A 19,582-nucleotide genomic window follows, 5' to 3' on the forward strand; every position below is an offset into this window, starting at 1 on the left:
TTTTTCCGGACATTTGCAATCGTTCAGTGAAACAAAAAAAAAAAAAAAATGATGGAAAATGTCCGGAAAAATTCTGTTTCCTCTAGAAAACTGTTATTGTTTCATTATTCCTCTCATCCTATCATCATTGTTTACGCATCTTTATTTAAAGAGGTCACAATAATTGCTCATCAGCAAGAACACTATTATAACTTCAGCCAGTGACAGTGCCTGCTTCCAACACTGATATGAACAAAACACTGTAGACCATTGATTTTGAACGAAATGAAATAAGGAATTATGCTGTCTGTGACAGTAGTATTGAGAGAGTGGTCCAAGCTCATCATGTGTTACTCATCATACTATCACTCAGTGTGCTGTCACTCATCCAGTCCAATTTTCTCAGAGATTGAAGTTGAAGGGTCAGATGAGGTTCCTGTACATTAAATTTTGTTTTAAAACTCTATATGTGTTATTTTTTGTATTTCTTTGAATTTTAAATTATCATGGGTAGGAAGTATAACATATAATAAGTAAATGATATTATTATTATTAGACCTTGTTATCGTTGAAACACACTAATCAGTTACAATATTGTTTGATATAGGTGAAGACAAAGAACATGTTGATGATAGATGAGATGATTTATAATATTGTACTGTTGAACTGTGCCGGATGGTTGCAGAACCAATTCTCTGCTGGAGAAGGTGTGTGAGGGGGTGGGAGCAGCTCACTTCTACGGCTGCCTCTGGGATTGTCTGGCGTCCAATGCTGCGGTGAGATTGCCAGCCATATCCTTCGCTCTCGCGCACTATGACAGGCGACTCAGCACCGAGGACCAGTTACACATCATGGGCACCAACATTGATGTCATGGTAGGTCACGTCATCAAATCTTACCATTACCATAGGGTGTATTGTGAGTTGAGCTCGGTTCGAATTATTTACCCAGAGATCTTGTTGCACCTTATGAAGATTTATTTGAAACTAATTAATCAGTAGCCTTTGAAAAGTAAAAACGTTCCATAGTGTGAGTGTACATGTTTAGTCATATGACTATATAAGGTTAACTGATCCTTAGGGTGGATTATTAGTTAATATCCCAAATAGTAGAAGTAAGGAACCTATTAGTACAAGTATACTGTGGTCTCCATTCCACTTCGGTGTAATCAGGTTGTATTGAATAATTGATAACAGTGATAAAAACTGTTTCACTTGCTGAGGTTTAAAGTATGTTGTATAGGTGTTAGGAATATACAAGAACTCACTAGTTGTGTCAAAATTAACTTGTAGCCAGGAGGAGTATACTTTGGTCAAACTTTACTAAACTATCCAGACATAAAAGTTTTGAAAAGCTCGATTACAGCTATCTGAAATAATTAGCAACTATGGGATCTTTGGTATTCAGTTAATAAGTTACAACCGAGAATAAAAGAAAGTGGAACCAAAACAGCATAAAAGATTAGCTGCACTATATAATTGAAACTAACTCAGGTATGGTAGTAATTTTACTATTCGGTATTACTCTTTTCATTTCAGATTGGAGATACTCTATATGTTAATTATATGTACTGTGCAACCCTGGTTGTTAGGCAATAGCTTAAGGTAGTGATCACACTCAGTTTCTATGTGATCTGTATTTACCTCCCAACAAGGACTTAACAGTCCACTAACTTTGTCAAATATAAAAGATAAGTTATCATTTTATAAGATTTTTAGTGTTTTAATTGATAGAATTACGTTATAGGTGGCAGGTTTGTGTGCCTGTGTTCATGATTCCAGCGTGTTGGTACAGCGCAGTGCCCTCGACCTGTTGCTTATCGGTTTCCCCATGCACAATAGTCAGCTGCTCAAATCTGACATGGTCAGGCTTGTCACAGCATCCCTGGCCACCATTCTACGCAGGGACATGTCACTCAACAGGTACGGTAACTTCTAGAACACACCTAGGTTTTGAATAACTTTAAAATAATATTGTAACCATTGCTTTAATGTTTTTATTTATGTTTGCCACAGTTTTCAGAAATTTATTATTTAGCACATACATTCAGCATGTTATAGTCAATTCAGTTGCCTAAGCCATTTCAGGTGCAGGAAAATGTTATTACTGAAAAAACGTATCTTAAAATACAAACACATGTCATTGAAACTTCTGTAGGAACTCAGGAGAACATGTAGAAGTGACTGACTGTTGTGTGACAGGCGACTGTATGCTTGGCTGTTGGGGTCGGAAGTGAACGTGTCTTTGCTGAGCTCAGAACATCCCCTGGTGAAGCGCAGCAAGAGCTCGGAGTCCCTGGCCGCCAGCAACCTCTACTTTGAGATGTTCTCACGGGAAATGTTGGTTCAGGTATGTCCACCACCTCTTCATCGGTAAAGATAGGGTATACAATTGGGAAGTGCTTGTTGAAACTATGTGAGATGTAGAAGTGTTTTGTTAGAATTCTTTATGGTGCCGTATACTTGTACATTTATACATGTCGCTCTTATACTCTGAAGACAAGAGGATTCTAATGTCTATAAAAAGAGGGTTATCAAACCCCAATGCTGTAATTGATCTTTCTTGTAGGCAAGGTAATTACTCCCGTAATTTTTAAGGTGATGGGTTCGTTCTATACAAGTGCTTTTTTAAATCAATATAGACCTCACATACACAAGTGCAGGGGACTAGGACCAGCTGTATTTCTACCCCAATAGTCACATTTTACATGTTCCCAGTCAAACCCAGATCTTCGGTATTTGTAATTTCATCCTAAAGTGAATATTACACATAGATTATAAACATCACTATTAGATAAAATTATATCAAACAACGTAGCTCACTTAGTGGATCAGCATCTGCGAGTACTCAGCTGGCTCCAATCCTCTGTGCTTGTGAATGTGAGGGTCTGTGCCTTTGTAGCAATTTGATCGGGCACATCAGTCACACTTCCTAGTTGATTTTGGTACAGTGTAGAATAATTTTATACATTACGACATTTTAAAATCTTTGTGTTTCGTTAATTGGTAAACAAATAGTAATTACGTAATATGTACTTAAAGTATATTAACATAAATTTATCAGAGTAGAACCCACTGTTATTTTAATTCATGTTATCTTTTCCAAAATATATTTTACTGTTTTGGGTAAAAGTAAATCAGTTGAGCTTTAGAAGAGCCTACTTGTTTACTAAACAAACTGTTAATACATTCAGTTATTTCAATTTTGTATGAAATAAGTGGTTAATAAAGAGTGTATTACAATCATTAAAAATCATCATCAGAAAATTATATCTGGTTCATAGAGTGTAAAATACAAGTGATTGTTTATTTGGTGCCAGAGAGATCTAGTATAATTGACTTTGAATGCATGGCCTTGGGAAGTTAACCTTCATCGGGACTATCCATCTCATACTGTAGCGACTTGTCCCTTTACTTTTGTTTCATAAGATCCTTGTACAGGCTGAGGTTAATCGGAATTTCAATGAATTGAAATTAACCTCTTCTTAAAAGCATTTTAAGTTTATAATGTTATTATGATGATGTGTTTACAGTATCTATGTTATGAAATAATAACCCCTAGAGGGGTGTTTAATTTTTCTATCTTTGTCCAATGAAGGTTTAGCAGGATCCATCCATGCTTTTAACTTAATTAATTTCAGTGAGCTGCCATTTTGTACTGGATTTAGATAGAAGCTCTAGTTTTCCCTGTTCTTCTTTTATCAAGACCTTAAAAATAAAGTGTCACTTATGGGTATTTACATTTAAGAATTTTGAGTCGCCTCCCCAAAATCCCATTTTGGGGAAATGGCCAAAGTTGTAACAATGACTAAAAAGTTCACTTCTATTTCCTAGAAAGGTGTTCCGAGTTCCGTCTCTCCATCTTTATTCATCAAAAACTGAACAGAGTGTATCCATATTTTTAATGTACATTGTATAGAGGCACAAGGATTAAATAATCCCTGATAATCATCAGCAAAGATAAACTTTTACCATAAAACATTAGAAATACTGCTAAAGTGTATTATTATAATTTTTTGTTTGTTTTGAATATGAGGAAAGTATGAATTTTCCCTAACCTCAATATATACAATTTTTACAATCCTTACATTGTCAAAAAACAAACTTCAAACAAAGCATCTCTTTGCACTGTAAAATATATTTAAAACATAAACATAGCAGTGGAAAACTAAAAGAATAATTCAATTGAATAGTTGAAGTATATGTTGTTTAATTTGTATGTTTTACAAACAAATTTTTTTTAAACTTACAGCACATATAGTAATAATAAGCATCAGCGAAAAAGTTCTGAAGGCTGTTTTCATTCCACTGGTCTGATGTTTCATTAACACTTCAACCGTATCACCGGTCTCTGAGACCGGGCGGGTATTTTAATGTTACGAAATTGGCACACCTGATTGTCTGACTGCTTTCCCCCACTTAGTAGCTGTCAAGTGGCTTCCGACCATTATTTATGTCTAGCCCTCAGTTGGCCTCGAGCTCTGCTTCGGCACGTAGCAGTGTTTTATTGTTTTGGTTACGGTCTCCTGTACGGACAATACGCTTAGTGTTTGGTGAGTCCCGGCCTCCGATACCAGATGATACGCATTACGTTTGAAGTTTTGTGATTGTAAATATTATTGTATATAGTTTTTGTTTTTAGTTCTTTTTATATTTTGTGTTTGATATGGCTCATTCTAGGGATCTTAAGAGTGAATGATACAGACTTCAATGAACGTATTTTTCACCTCCTTTACAACAATGGAGAGGAAGAAAGTGACGAAGACGTGGACGATTCAGATCAAGATCCTGATTATGTGACAGTGAATCAGAGGCTGACAGTGAATCTAGTGACGGAAGTATTTTAGATGACGAACCTCAATTAGAGGATGAAGGTAAAATGCACTATACAGTGGAAAATTTTGTTCTTCCGGAGGGGGAGTCTGAATTCTTTTGGGGTAAAGACGACAGTTTTTGGCACAAAAGTGAAGAAAACATACAAAGACGAACACCCCAACACAACATTTTGAGAGGACCACTTCCCGGTCCGAGAAGAAGAGCTTGAGACTTAGGACAAGCCCCAAATAAATTACAGGTATGGGAGAGTTATTTTACTCCTGAAATGTTGAATGAAATTTTAGTACAAACTAATAAAAAAATAGTCCATTCGAGCTAATATTGCTGAAGGTACAAAAAACAGTCAGTACAAAGACACTGACATGTTGGAATTGAGGGCTCTGTTAGGCCTAATTATACTGCATTCAGTTACAAGATCTTCTCATGAAAATGTAAAATCTATATTCAACAAAAACATCACAAGCAGGCCAGTAAATAGAGCAACGATAATGGGAAAAAGGTTTGAAGTGTTGCTGGCATGTTTACGTTTTGATAATGAACAAACTAGGGAAATAAGGGAAAGAACTGACCCTGCTGCCCCCATAAGTGAAATATTTCAGCAATTTATAAATAATTGTAAAGATTTGTATGTACCTGGACCTAATGTCACTGTTGATGAGATGCTGGTCCCTTTCTGGGGCCAATGCAAGTTCCGAGTTTACATGCCTAAAAAGCCTAAAAAATACGGAATCAAAATAATGTGCTTGACAGATTCTTTATCTTCGTATTTAGTAAATGCCAACATTTACAGAGGAAAAGACACCGATGGAATCGGACTGAGTGCTGAAGAAAGACAACTTGGAAAACCAACACAATCGGTTATTCGATTGTGCAAATGGATTGAAAATAGTAACAGAAACGTTACAGGAGACAACTATTTTACCTCTATTGAGTGTGTTGATGCCCTTGGCGACTGATCATTGACATATGTAGGTACTATGAAGAAAAACAAAAGAGAAATCCCTCCTGAATTTTTACCATCCCCAGATAGAAAGGTTGGATCAACTCTGTATGGATTTGCTGGCAATACAACTTTCTGTTGTGCCAAAAAAGAATAAGGCGGTAATCTTGGTGTCATCAATGCACCACAGCATTGAAACAGGGGACAGAAAAAACAAACCTGAAATTGTATGTTACTACAATAAAACTAAAGCAGGGGTTGACCTGCTGGACATGAAATGTGCAATTTATTCATCTAGCCGGAGAACAAGGAGATGGCCCCAAGCAGTTTTCTATCAAATGTTGGATATTAGTTGTGTCAACTCCTTTATCTTGTATCTTTCATTTCGAGGTAATCCCCTTATTAACAGATACCAATTCATCAAAGACCTGGCCATGGAACTCATAAAGCCACATATGAGCAGACGCCTAGACATTCCAAACCTACCACGTGACATCAGGGCTACCATACAAGAGTATGTTGGAAATCAAGAACCCCAAAACCAAAATGGCTGCATTCCAAGTGACAAACTGGAAAAAAGGAAAACCTGCTCCAAGTGTCCACCAGTAAAGGAGAGGAAGACAAACTATAAATGCATCAAATGTGACCAACCAATCTGCCTGGTATGTTGCAGGAAAGTATGCACTTCTTGCGCCACAAAGATATGACTTTAAGACCATATAATTGTTGTTGAGTTGAAACAAATTTTCCATTTTACTGATGTAAACTTATTACTAATATTGATATTCAATAGTATTTGTTTTGAAAATAAATTTAGAAGTGGTTTTTTTGTTGAAAACGTTTCAATTTCCATTTCCATATACATATATACAAATTATTTTAAAAATTGTACAAGTTAAAAATTTTAAAGCAATTTTAATGATCAGTTCTAATTCACGGATACATGTATTATATGCTACATTGAAGTAAATCTTGAGATTCAAGTCAAAACTAAAACTTAAGTGTATAAAAGTACTTCCGGTCTGAGAGACCGGATGATACTGTTAGTGAATGAAAAATCATGATACTGTTAAAGTGTTAAAACATTATTTTCAACCATTTTTTGGTAAGTGAGAGAGTTTTAAAAGTCAGTTATATGAAAGGATAATGCAGACTGACAACCCCTAAAATAAGAACTATGTATATTTCTAACACACAGAATCAGACTCAGACGTGCGTGACTGACTCAGAGTTAATCTTGCTGTGTGCACAGTTTTCTTTTGAATAAAACATTTGATTATGTATTTCTAGGCAATCAAGAACATCTTGGGTGAGGCAATCGGCCAAAGTCCCCATGACCTGAGGCCGTACAGGCTACTTGTTTCTCTGTTGGACAAGGTGGACATCGGTCCTGTCATCTTAGACGATATACTCTTTGAGGTCTTCAGGTAAAAGTCAGGATTAAGTTTTATTTAGTGTTGTTTTGTGTGTTTAGTAGTATCGAGATATTTACTACTGTTACAGTTGTGTCTAGTCTTGGTGTCTGAATCTGTTTATACAAAGACCTCTGGCCTAGACAAAATTGACTCAATGTTCAGAGAAGACAAACTATAGGATGTTGTTTGACTAACTTTATTGGCTCCAGTCAGCATCTTGATCGTCTTATTAATCAATATCGAACTACTGTGATTAATAATAATACTACTGGTTACTCCAAGAATCATTTAAAAATAAAATGTAATTTTGTAATGGAGTAAGAGAAAAATGATTTATGAATTTAAATTGTGACAAAAACTAATATATGAATCTTTTACTTTTCAACATAGTCTTAAGCCATGGCACCAGCCCATCAAAGAAGTCTACTACGTAACTGTTACACCAGTTAGTAAGAGTTGCTTTCAGTGTGTCATAAATTTTTCTAATTGCTTTATACTTATAAATTCTGTAAGTTTTTGATAAAGATGAACGTCTGATGGTGCCAAATCAGTGAGTATAGTCCTCACTCTTTCCCAGTGAAAGATTGCCAATTGTGTCTTTGTTCTTGCTGTAACGCAAGCCTGTGCATTATTGGGCACCGCAACAGAGAAATCCTTAACGGTAGTATTGAGTAGCATAATTATATCTCTCAGCATTTATTGCCATTTATTTTGAAAAAAAGTCTTATCAGAAAGTGTCTTAAAACTATGACCTTATTTTCTGTGTTAAAGTTTCTTGTTTGAATTTTCATGGTTTTTTCGGGGAGTTTGAATGATGCCATTGAATTGTAGTCTCTGTAGTAGGCAGTCCCTGTTTCGTAACTGCTCACTGTGTGACTCGAGAATTGAGCGCCATCCTTGTTGTAGTGCTCCAAAAGTGACAAAGAATGTGTCAAATGCTTTCTTTTGCATTTTTGTAAGTTTATTGGTAATAGTATGATAATCTACTGATCTAGAACTAGTTGAAATATCTGATAAAGCATCTGTTTTTGTGTGTTTCCTTATCAACGATTTGTGTCAAGTCTTCATTAATGACAATGGGCTGTCCGATCATTCTACATCATTAACATTTGTTGTCCCTTTATGAAAAGCTGCTCGTGAATTCAGTAGGACAAATGTTTGATGCATATCAGAACTGAGTAATAGTATGCACTTCAAAATAGACAGGATTATTGATCAACATTGTGACAAGAAAAACATTATAAACACACATCCAACACTGGCAGAGACGTGAATTGTAATGCAAGTGTAGTGGTGGACTGACCAAGAGTGGCTAATCATGAACAGACTTCATGTCATTGTCTGTCTGGCTCAATGCGCAGTTGGTTCTTAAAAAAATTACCTTCATGGTAACACAGTTCGCTAGTAACCATTACTACATTGATCATAATGCCTGAATTATTTTCAATAAAGTGTTTTTGTTATACTTTTAATGAAATGTTATGGTTTAGTTTCTATATTTATTCTCTCTAAGTAAAAAAGTTTTCAGAAACAGCCATGCAGAGTTGTTTTCATTAGATTTCCATGAGTTTGTGTAAAATGAACATCCAAGTCTATTGTTTCTTGATGTAGTCTTTGGTATGCCATGATGCATTCCATTTTATTTATAACATTCTTGAAAAAAAGAATGACTTAAAAGTAATACTTTGTAACATTTAAACTGGTATTGTCTAAGTGAAATTGATCCTATAAAGTAAGTTTTATCCATGTAGTATGTTGTACAGGCTACTGTACCTGTGCTGCTCTGGGTCAACCAAGTCCAACAGTACGGAACTGTTCAAGTCAGCCAACTTGCTATTCTCATCCTTAGAGCCCCGCTACATGTGGCATTACACAGGTCAACTGGTGGCTGCAGGCTGTGCCAGGGCTCACCTCCCTCCACAGCCCAACGTAGTAAACCCTGTGGGCTCCGGTGATCCGGGACTTGTTGAGGCAAGTCAGCTTCAATTATTACACAGTTAAATATACATAAGTAAAGTAAGTAATAAAGTCGCTGGAATATTATTTTGAAAATTATCTTAATTATCTTAAAAGTTTTGAAACTGTGTTTTTTTGACAAAGGTTTGTTTTAAAATTAATTTTCATTTAAATATTTGAAAATGTACAAATTAATACAAATGTATTAGTGGTTGTGTAACATACTTTAGTTAACCCAACAGTTGGCATAAAGCGAATTTTTGTCGCCAAAAGAATTGGTACAACGGATATTCCTTGCTAAAGTAAACAAGTGCCGGGTTTTGCGTTTGAAGTTACGACTCCAATAGTATTTGTCGCAAAATGTTTTAGTGTTGTTATTACTGTGGTTTAGATTTCTTAGTTTATTATGGTTGAAAACTTTAGAGACCTATCATGTGATTATTGATCGTTTTGGATCCTCCTATTTCTAGTGATGACGAAGTTTATTCTGACATTGAGGTACAGCTGACAGACCACTTAAAAGACGTGATACCCTAGTAAGTGTTTTCTCACAATTGTGTGAGTTAGACAAAGAAGTTGTTCTTCCACCTGGTGATGTATTTGGCCCTGTTCATGAACTCGCAACTCAAACTTACGATTGTGTGCCATATGTGAGTAAACTCTCACTAGACAATTTTCTCAGGGAGGCTGAAAACATGGGGTGGAATCCAGTGACTCTTATTGAAATATGAAACTTTCTTTGTATACATTTTACGTATGTAAATAAGGTAGAATTCAAATTTAGTATTTCGTTTTATTTTTGTTTTAACTGTCATACTTATATAAGTATAAATGCAGTCACAAGATTATGTTTACCCATGAAAGATATTATTTCTTTAGAAATCAACCTATTAAAAAGAAAATAGTAAATGCTCACGCTTTTTCATACAAAGCCATATAACAAGTAAGTTTTGATTTAGGATAACTATATATTTTTGGAATTGGCACATTTAGAATAAGTTATACATTTACAGTTGTGATGTAAAACTTATTACAAAGTAGTTACACAATGGAATGTTTACAAAAATAATTGAAAAATATGTTTTAAACACAGCTGTATGTACTTATGTGTAAACGTTATTATTATAAATATTACGGACATGAAATTATTGTAAATTGACTCTATACATTTCTCAAAGATGTTGTAATAAAGAATTTCTGATTTTCTGTGCTTGCAGTTGTTTAGTATTTCCAATATTGAAGTTGTGCAGCACCATTGGCAGCATGCATTTTACCAATCCCAAAACAATTTTTGTATTTATGAGAGTAATTTTGTTTAGTTTAAAACAGCTGATTACAAAGACATTGATGTCGCTTAGGCACATATTCTCTATCCGCTAATCAACTTAAATAACATCCATTAACCAACTTAATGTCAGCTGTTTCTTTATGATGGTTTACACTCGTATTATATTGGAAAACATTAATATCAAAATGGAGATCACAGGTTGAAGTGAGTTAGAGTTGACATGACATGTTGCAGGTCTGTGCACTGACAGAGTTCCTGCTGGATACGGTGTCACTAGAGACTTACTCTGACACTCCCAGCGAGCACCTGCCTTCCTTGTTCCTGCAGATCGTGACACTGCTGACCGACCACTGTGACATGCTCAGTCCAGTACAGACAGCACGGGCCTTGCAACTCTGTGCCAAAATACTGACCAGGGTCCAGCCCACCATAGTGGCTCATAGTCAGACGGAGAGTGCAGACCCACACAAGGTCGGTTTAAGACTTAAACGCATGTGTGTTATAGCTATACTGTCTTTTAATTTTACACAAAGGACAATAGTTGTTATTAATAATTTAAGAATATATTTCTTCGACTGAGTATTCATCAGAGTTATGTTGTAAGACCTAAATTCGTTAACACCTGACTTTGAACTGACATTTACTAAAAGTGTATGAAATAGCAAATGCATGTCGCCAATTGTGTCTTTCGTTGTGAATTACTTACTCAGTCCCAACAGTATTTTCAGAATTTGTAACCATACCATAATTACAAAATTAGTTATAGCTGAAATATCACTCATGAGAAATATATTTTACATGGAAGTGGACATTTTAAGTAAAATTTCTTTAAATTAGATTATTTACAACATTGAAAATGGTTTTAGATCTTTAAATCAAAAATGTTACTAGCTGTGATTAAAATTTGCAATGATTGAAATAGAACCATGTTTACTTGTTTTCTTTTTGAATAGTGTGTGTTTGTTATTTGTGTTTGTGTAAGTAAAAATATTACTACACATTCCTACAGATATTTTTTTGGTTACTTGCCATTTTTAGAAAGTAGACAACTCTTATTAATCCATCAATCCGGTGTATTAAAGGGAGAATTTATTTTGTGATATGGTCCTTTATTAACCCTTTTAACCCCGGCCATTAAATCAAGTGATGTGCCAGAAATCCCAAGCCATTTTCAGACAAAAGGTAAGGGTTTTGTAAAAAATTCATAACTAAGTTATTTTCTAAGATATTTAGGTAATTCTTTTTTTGTTTTACTTCTTTATACATGTAGCTTACAGTAATATACAAATAAAATTATTATTTTGAAAGCAATTTTTTTTAATGCATATACATATATAAAAAATAAATAAAAATAAAAAAAATTTCAAGTTTGATCATGGAAACCATATAGATAGAAAAATATTTGACACACAAATACCCATTTACTTTATGATATATTTAATCCTTAATAAAAGGAAACAAAAATTATAGGCCTACCTTATTTACAAGTGGAGTAACATCAATTTTTGTAAAGCCGTGTAAATTTTTCTTTTTGCCATTTCTGGGCAAGGCAATGTAACAAGAACTTTGAAATTCACAGTACTTAAAATAAACATAAAACCAAAGTTATTTCTGACAAAATAACTAAAACTGTTCATAATCTAAATTTAAAAAAAGTTTTAAAACAATATTTACATCACTACAAAATGTAAATTTTCAAGATATCCATCACTCAAATCGTCGTCACTAATCACATCCACACCATTTGCAACTAGGTTACTAATTATTGTATTTTCACTTACGGGAGACTTTGAACGATGTCTTTTACTCATTTTGAAATAAAACAAATAATAAACTAAACTTTAACTGCCGTACTTTATACTGCTTTAACCTAAAACTGTGAAGAAAACGGAATATTCACAACCACGTGATATACAGCTGTCTGCAACAAGCGTGAGCAGTCAGTCGAGACGAACTGCAATTGCTCAGTCACAGACTGACAAAATACGAAGTCAAACCATTACAAACTAATATATTTCGATGCAAAATATCTTTGTGCACAAGTCTGTGAAATTTCAAAGCATTTGGTGAAATAGGTGGCCAGTAAAGTAATAAAAAGTGCACGTCCGCACTATACGGACGTCGGGAGTTGACGCCATTTTTACGACGTCCGTACAGTACGGACGTCGGGGTTAAAAGGGTTAATACTAAATGTTACAATACAAATGTGCTCAGTATGCGTTCATGTTATTAATTATAGGAGCAACAGAGAGGGGAGAGCAGTGGCACGGCGACAGACACGACCAGTGTGTCGGACTCTGCCAGCATGTCGGGGCCTGAGTCCGCAGTCAGCAGAGAGACGAGTCGAGTGAGCACTGAGAGTCACACCATCTTGGAGCAGTGTCTGCGGCAGTACGAGAAGTAAGCAGGGATAGTAGATAATCATGACTCTGTAAAATGGGTTTAAACAGGTTTTCAATATATGAAATTTAATTTTCAGTAATTAACACGTTCACGACTTCAGGGTTTATCCAGAATTTTTTATTTGCTGTTAGATTTTTCATTAATAATGGCAAAGAAACGTCTAAGTATAACGAAAAAGGTATGTAGGCTATGCAATTTTGCACAAAAACAATTAGTTTATTACGTTTTTTTTTTCTATTTTTTAGGACGTGTATTCCATTGGTTACACGTGATCTTTCGCAACTGCAATCGTGTACTCGATCGGGTACACACAGCCTTTCATAAAGCGTGTTGTGGACCTGATGGGGTACATGTTTCTATGAAATTCCTCATTACGTTTTTATTGATTGTCTGTCTTTGTGGTTTATTAAATTTGATCTCACCCTTAAATAAATACCTCAGACTACATGTACCCTGTCGGGCAAACAATTTTGAAGATATATTAATTTTTTAGATACCTCTTGGGGTACTCAGAGTAAAATTGAATATAATATATTGACATTTTTTGTGGGAAATTGCGAAGCTTCCTTATTATTTTTGTTATACTTAGTCGTTTAACATAAAAAAAGTTATTACGGTTTTTGGCGATTATTATTGAAAAAATCGACAGCAAATACAAAAGTACAGAAATAAGCTGTTGTCCTGAACGTGTTAAGTCCCAATTTTTGTACAAGATAGATACAATTGTATTGTACAAAGAGTTCTATTACTCTAACTATTATTCATGACCAGGTAGTTAGAAAGATTTGGTATCGATCACGTTATGAAGCTTTAAAGTTTTGAACATTTAAATTTTGTAACCCACTATTTAAAATATGCAATTTTAACATAGATTAATTGAGCAGGATTAGTTCATTTACCACACAAGTGCCTGCTTGTTAGAACCCACAAACTGCCAGACCATCTAGGGCAGTTTTGCCTTGTTACAAGATAAAGATGAAATTTAAATAACCAATTACATATGCCTTCACATTTTAATACATGTATTGACTTTTAAACGTTGTTACAGGTTTTATGTTACATTTGTATATGGGACTAGACTGAAGGTAGGAGAGACCAAGAGTATCTCTGTACTGCTGGAGACTCTCAGGATAAAATCAAACCAGACCAGCTGTGAGGAGAGAGCCAGGCAGTTAGAGACGTTGCTGAGAGCTGTGCTGGAAGACAAGGGTGGAGGTCGGAAACCAGTGGAGGGGGCTGGGGAAGGAGATGTTGGGCCGCTGTTTATGTCCAGCCGTGTGGTGGGAGGTACTGCTGGGTTGGAGTGGACAGAGGCTATGACTGTGGCGTCTAGACTCCTGGTGGACTTGTCTACCCTGCAGACATTCTTCCAGGTCCCGACCACCCCCTCTGTGCTGGACCAGGACTATACAGGTCAGTTACTACTATGGGAGTTTTGTTATATTTTACTTACAAATTTGTAATGTTTGCTAGATTACATTGAAAATTACATTACATAATAAACTTAGTGATAGATAGTAAGTAATATAGAAGGTCATAAACTTAAGTTGCAGCAAACTTCTATGACTTTGGCATACAAAAGCGTATAGAATACTTGTAAAATATTTAATCACATATTGAAACTATGTAGGCAACTGTTCGAATAACACTCATACTTAAATCTGTCATTGTCAATTACATTTTCATAAAATAAATGAGAAAACACTAGCTCACAATTTTGTTTTGTCTGTAGACACTGAAAGCAGTATAGATGTGTTACCAGAATGGCTGAGGGTTCTCATTGTCTGTGCTTGCTGGCTGCATTCCTCTACATCCCTTCAGGTAATCTGTGCGATTGTCTTATCGTGAATTTTGTTCAAAAAGTGTCTTCTTCTTGTAATACAATTCTGTCTGAGGAACAATGAATCAAAATGTCATCACTCAAACTTTATTTTTGTGGGGACAGGGCATTTGATAAGTAAATTTTCAGTAATATTCAACTGAGATTAAGAATATACTCTGAAAATTGCCCCAAGCATAATATGCTAAAATTAAGATTGGTGGCTTACATTAAAAAGTTTTGTTGTTTTAACTGTTTATAAATCATAGTTATTTTAGATTAGTTTGTACAATTCGGTTTATCCCAAAGTCAGTATTTTGTTTCAATATTGTGATTCGGCCTAATGGGAAATGGGATAAATTCTTTACAAGTTTGACAGTACGTACTTGAAAAATAACCTCCTCATTGGTTATCTCACGTGTAACATTTCTTGAGACATAGAGTTATTTGTATTACTAAACACCTCTCATGTAGGTGATATACGTAGTATTTCACATGTGAAATTCCAACTTAGACATCTTCTGTCAATACTATAAACATATAAATTTGAGTTTTAGTTTTAGCTACAAAACCCAGAAATAACAATCTTAAATTAAGATGTTTAAGAATTTAATTCAAACCATTACATTGTACTACTACATTCCTCTTAATTTATTTTATTGAAACTAAATAGCATCAAGTTTCAACTAAAAATAATGACTAAAAATGGTTTGATGTCGTTATTACCAGTGTAAATGTTGTCAGTGGAACAAATAAAGTTAAAAACACAACCATAGTGATGATTCTTAATGGGGTAATCAAAGTAAGCTCACTGTGGTGTTTTCTCTCTATCTATCATACACAGAAATTGATGTGCTAATTATTGATCTATACATTCTTAATTAATATTAAAAAAAATTAAACATATAAAATTGTTTGTTTCCTTATTTTATCACTTGTTACTTATTCACGAATTATTGACATCTTGTTGGAGCCACTTTCCCTTAGATGAAACTAAACATCCTATGCCGTATAACTTCAGTTGAAAATAAATCGTTTCAATTAAGTCAACATTGATTATACCAAGCATATAAATTTACTAAAACAATAATTGAGTTGTAAAATTTCAAGAATGTTTGACTCATTGCAAGATGTTTTTATGTTGAGTAATTTACCTCCTGATTACTTGAATAACCAAAAATAATCAAATTGTTGAGATGTAAAACATATTTTAGTCCCCTCTACGTCTAAAGGTATCTCAATACATGAACAGGTCACAGTTTAAACATCATTAGATGCTTAACAAACTTGCTCAGTCTTTATGACATTATCAAATAAAATTATAAAATGATGCACATGACAAACCAACGAAAATGTATTTAGTGTGTTTGTGTTTTTAATTTTATTTGATGACATCATGAAAACCAAAAAACCTTGTTATGATGGTTGGCTCATTTCGTTATATTTAAGTAAAAATACGTTATTTTTCCCTCCACCACATCTTGTAACTCATGTCGTAATTAAATGACTGACTTGTTGCTCAAAATTGTTTAATTTTCCTGCTTGTTGTGTAGATGATTGCCATCAGCACCCTACTCGATCTGGTGACTCTGTGTCGCACGGCCCAGTCGCTTGTGGCTAGTACCTCCACAGACCACCAGAGTGTGACCACTGTGCTCATCCTGCCTCTACTCACCTCCGCTCACCTCCGCTACATGGAGATCCACACCAACATCTTCCAGGTTAGCTCATAGTCTTCAGTTTTGGCTTAAGGGATGATGATTAGGTCCTGAGGATTGGCTAGGCCTTCAGATACAAAATAATTTTGTGGTTACAAACTTCAGATTGTTCTAAAAGAAATATAAGTAAATATTAAATAAGCATTGATGAAACTACTGAAATCACAACGAATCCCAGCTATAATTCTTTGTTTAAGGTTTGTTATTGACAATGGAAGGTTTGAAAGGATAACAGGATTTCTGACATTTTTCAATGTTATATGTTACAAAATGTATAACATTATGTTGGTGTGACATGGGGTTGTGCTCTTGAATTCTTTTACTTAGGACTTGCATTGTATGCAGTGACAATGCCTAGACTGGACTCGAAGCACTTTTCTGGTATGTTTGAACCCATTTTTCCCCTTCTTTTCTTATTTTTGTTCTTTATTTTTGTATGTATTAACCCTGGAACTGGCGGTCATATTTCTCTCAGTGGCAGAGTATTTTTAGTACTTCATACATTGCCTTATATTTATTTTATTATTACATGTTTACTATAAAGTACCTATGTCTTATTATATATTTCTTTATTCAGCATTGTTCAAGGAACATTTTTCACATAATATAATTAAAACAAAAAAAATACTCTTACTCTACCTCTACAGGAAAAAAATTGTTTAGAAAAAAGAAAAGTTACTTCAAAGTTTTTGATTTGTAAAATTGTTGTTGTTAGTGATACGCAAAATCCAAAATATAAAAAAGGAAGAGCATTTAATTCTGAGTAAAAATAAAACAACACATAGTTTATAAGGTATTTATTTTTACATGTGGTAAACGATACAAAATTCATACACTGACATTCGAAAGTGCTACTTACCAACAAAAGTAAGAACTTCAAAGCTCACTTGGATTTCTACAATCTTGTACGGTAACTATTAGTTTATATTAATTTTCTATTTTTGTATTTTTTATTATATATTTTTTTAATTATGTTCTGATTGAATGTCTAAATCGGAATCCTCATCATTGCTTATTTCATGTACAACTAGTTCTCGAATGTCACTTGAACGATCGCGGAAATTACGATCCATTACGTAAACACGCACAAAAAACTTACTATTATTGTGTCATATACACAACCATCATTACAACGACCTCAAACAAATAATAAACCAGACAAAACACCATACTGCTGACGAAATAACAATAGCCGAATGAACCAGATGACTCACCGCTGCGCGCGCAACTAGCGCGGTACGCGGGAGAATGTAAACAAACAGTTTAGAGATTATAAAACGTATGGACGTGTAACGAAACGATAAAATTATTTATTAGTGTATTATTTACATAAATTGAACCATCCTCTTTAGATTGGTATCAATGTACAACTAGTTCTCGAATGTCACTTGAACGATCGCGGAAATTACGATCCATTACGTAAACACACAAAAAATTACTATTATTGTATAATATACACAACCATCATTACAACGAACTCAAACAAACAATAAACCAGACAGAACACCATACAGCTGATGAAATAACAATAGCCGAATGAACCAGTTGACTCATCGCTGCGCGCGCAACTAGCGTGGTACGCGGGAGAATGTAAACAAACAGTTCAGAGATTAAAAGACGTATGGACTTGTAACGAAATGATAAAATTATTTATTAGTGTATTATTTACATAAATTGAACCTTCCTCTTTCGATTGGTATCAATACAGATACTCTTTTATCGTGTTTTAAGTACGTAATATTGAGAAATAACAGACGTATTAAAATGCCCGATATCGGGCGCTGCCATCTAGGATGCGACTAAAACGCCCGATATCTGGCGTTTGCCAGTTCCAGGGTTAATACCACCAACTTGCAAAGGATAGATTGTAATCCTTGAAACGTTATACCTTTTGTCATATAATGATGGCAAATGTCCAAAATCATGTTATCCTTCCAATTGTAATATCGTGATTGCCACTCAACTTGATTGGCTTGCATATAACCTGACAGAATTGTGACACACCAGTACTCGATAGGTGAACAAATCATATTATTGTTAAGAGCTATGTTGGTTATGTTGTTATAGCTTATTCTGTTTGTCAACATACAATTTAAAATTACCAATTTTCCAAAGTGTTTTATCACAAAATCAAATAATCCAATAACTTCTATTTATATTTTATGATAAAAATATAAATTATTGACTGTTTGATACGATGTATGATCAAGTAAATACAATAAGAAAAAAATGTATAAAATGGTGAGTACTCTCTGTTACCTTGAGAGAGTGCAAAAAGGTATTGCCTTTCTAAACATAATTTAAATTATATTTTGTTGACAAAATGTGATTATAAAATTAATTGATCTGCAACAAGTAGTATAGGTGTCAATACTATAAACAAAAGTTTTAAGAAATACAGGCAACATAACAAAACAGATAGATTTTACTTCTTACCTATTCCTCTCCCATCCAATCGAGTTTCATGGTTAGCATTGCTCTCTACTCTTTGCTTTCATCATTCTGCCGGTATTTGACCTTCTTATGATATAATCAATTCACAGTGATGTTGCCTTTGTTCAGTGAATTTTTGCTATATGCTGCTATCTTAAGTAATAGATCAAATGTTTTGCATCATTCCATTAATAGTGTACTTATCCTTTCTGGAAAACTACTTTGTTTTGTATTAACATGAGAAAGGAATAGTAATATCACAGTAGGGTTAAAAGTAAATCTAAATTTTATGTAACCTCGTGTTATAAATATGTGTTAGCATAATTTTCATATGTTAAAGATATAACAATAATAATTTTAAAAATACTGTTACATTATGGAGAATTTAATAAGTTGTATAAAGATCATGATGTTTGACAGCTTTGCTTGGTCAGTAGCCAATCTAAGGTGTTAGATTTTGGATCTGAGTTAAAGATAACACAGGTACATACCCTGTCAGTGACAGCAGCACTTTTTATTGGTGCTGTACTATGATTGATAAGACACTCACACAGACGAGTGAGCCATGAGAATGGGTCGAATATAATAAGAAAAGGACAGCAGCTTTTCTTTATAATTAGAATTACGCAAGATGGCGCCGATTAGCAAGAATCAGTTGTGTGGGGCTTGTCCTAAAAGGGTTACTGGCAATTCTGGAGGAGTTATGTGTGAAGGAAAGTGCTTAAGATGGTTCCATTTTGCTTGTGCGGGTAAAGACAAAAAAGAATTCACTTTTACTAAAGGTGAAAAGTCTCAT

At 34.4% G+C, this 19,582-nt stretch overlaps 1 protein-coding gene across 4 annotated transcripts in view; it reads left to right on the forward strand.

The window, feature by feature from the left end:
* The window catches only part of LOC124359412 (protein dopey-1 homolog), a 165,103-nt gene that overhangs the window by 76,106 nt on the left and 69,415 nt on the right, over window positions 1–19,582 (forward strand). For all 4 annotated transcript variants that reach the window (XM_046812136.1, XM_046812137.1, XM_046812138.1 and 1 more), the window contains 10 exons: window positions 665–854; window positions 1,726–1,901; window positions 2,181–2,328; window positions 7,045–7,181; window positions 8,933–9,140; window positions 10,648–10,884; window positions 12,653–12,813; window positions 13,865–14,229; window positions 14,549–14,637; window positions 16,189–16,356. In XM_046812136.1, the coding sequence (XP_046668092.1) occupies window positions 665–854; window positions 1,726–1,901; window positions 2,181–2,328; window positions 7,045–7,181; window positions 8,933–9,140; window positions 10,648–10,884; window positions 12,653–12,813; window positions 13,865–14,229; window positions 14,549–14,637; window positions 16,189–16,356 (1,879 nt within the window). The remainder of the gene's footprint in view (window positions 1–664; window positions 855–1,725; window positions 1,902–2,180; window positions 2,329–7,044; window positions 7,182–8,932; window positions 9,141–10,647; window positions 10,885–12,652; window positions 12,814–13,864; window positions 14,230–14,548; window positions 14,638–16,188; window positions 16,357–19,582) is intronic.

Source organism: Homalodisca vitripennis, chromosome 4 (genome assembly GCF_021130785.1).
Source record: "Homalodisca vitripennis isolate AUS2020 chromosome 4, UT_GWSS_2.1, whole genome shotgun sequence".
Taxonomy (NCBI): domain Eukaryota; kingdom Metazoa; phylum Arthropoda; class Insecta; order Hemiptera; family Cicadellidae; genus Homalodisca; species Homalodisca vitripennis.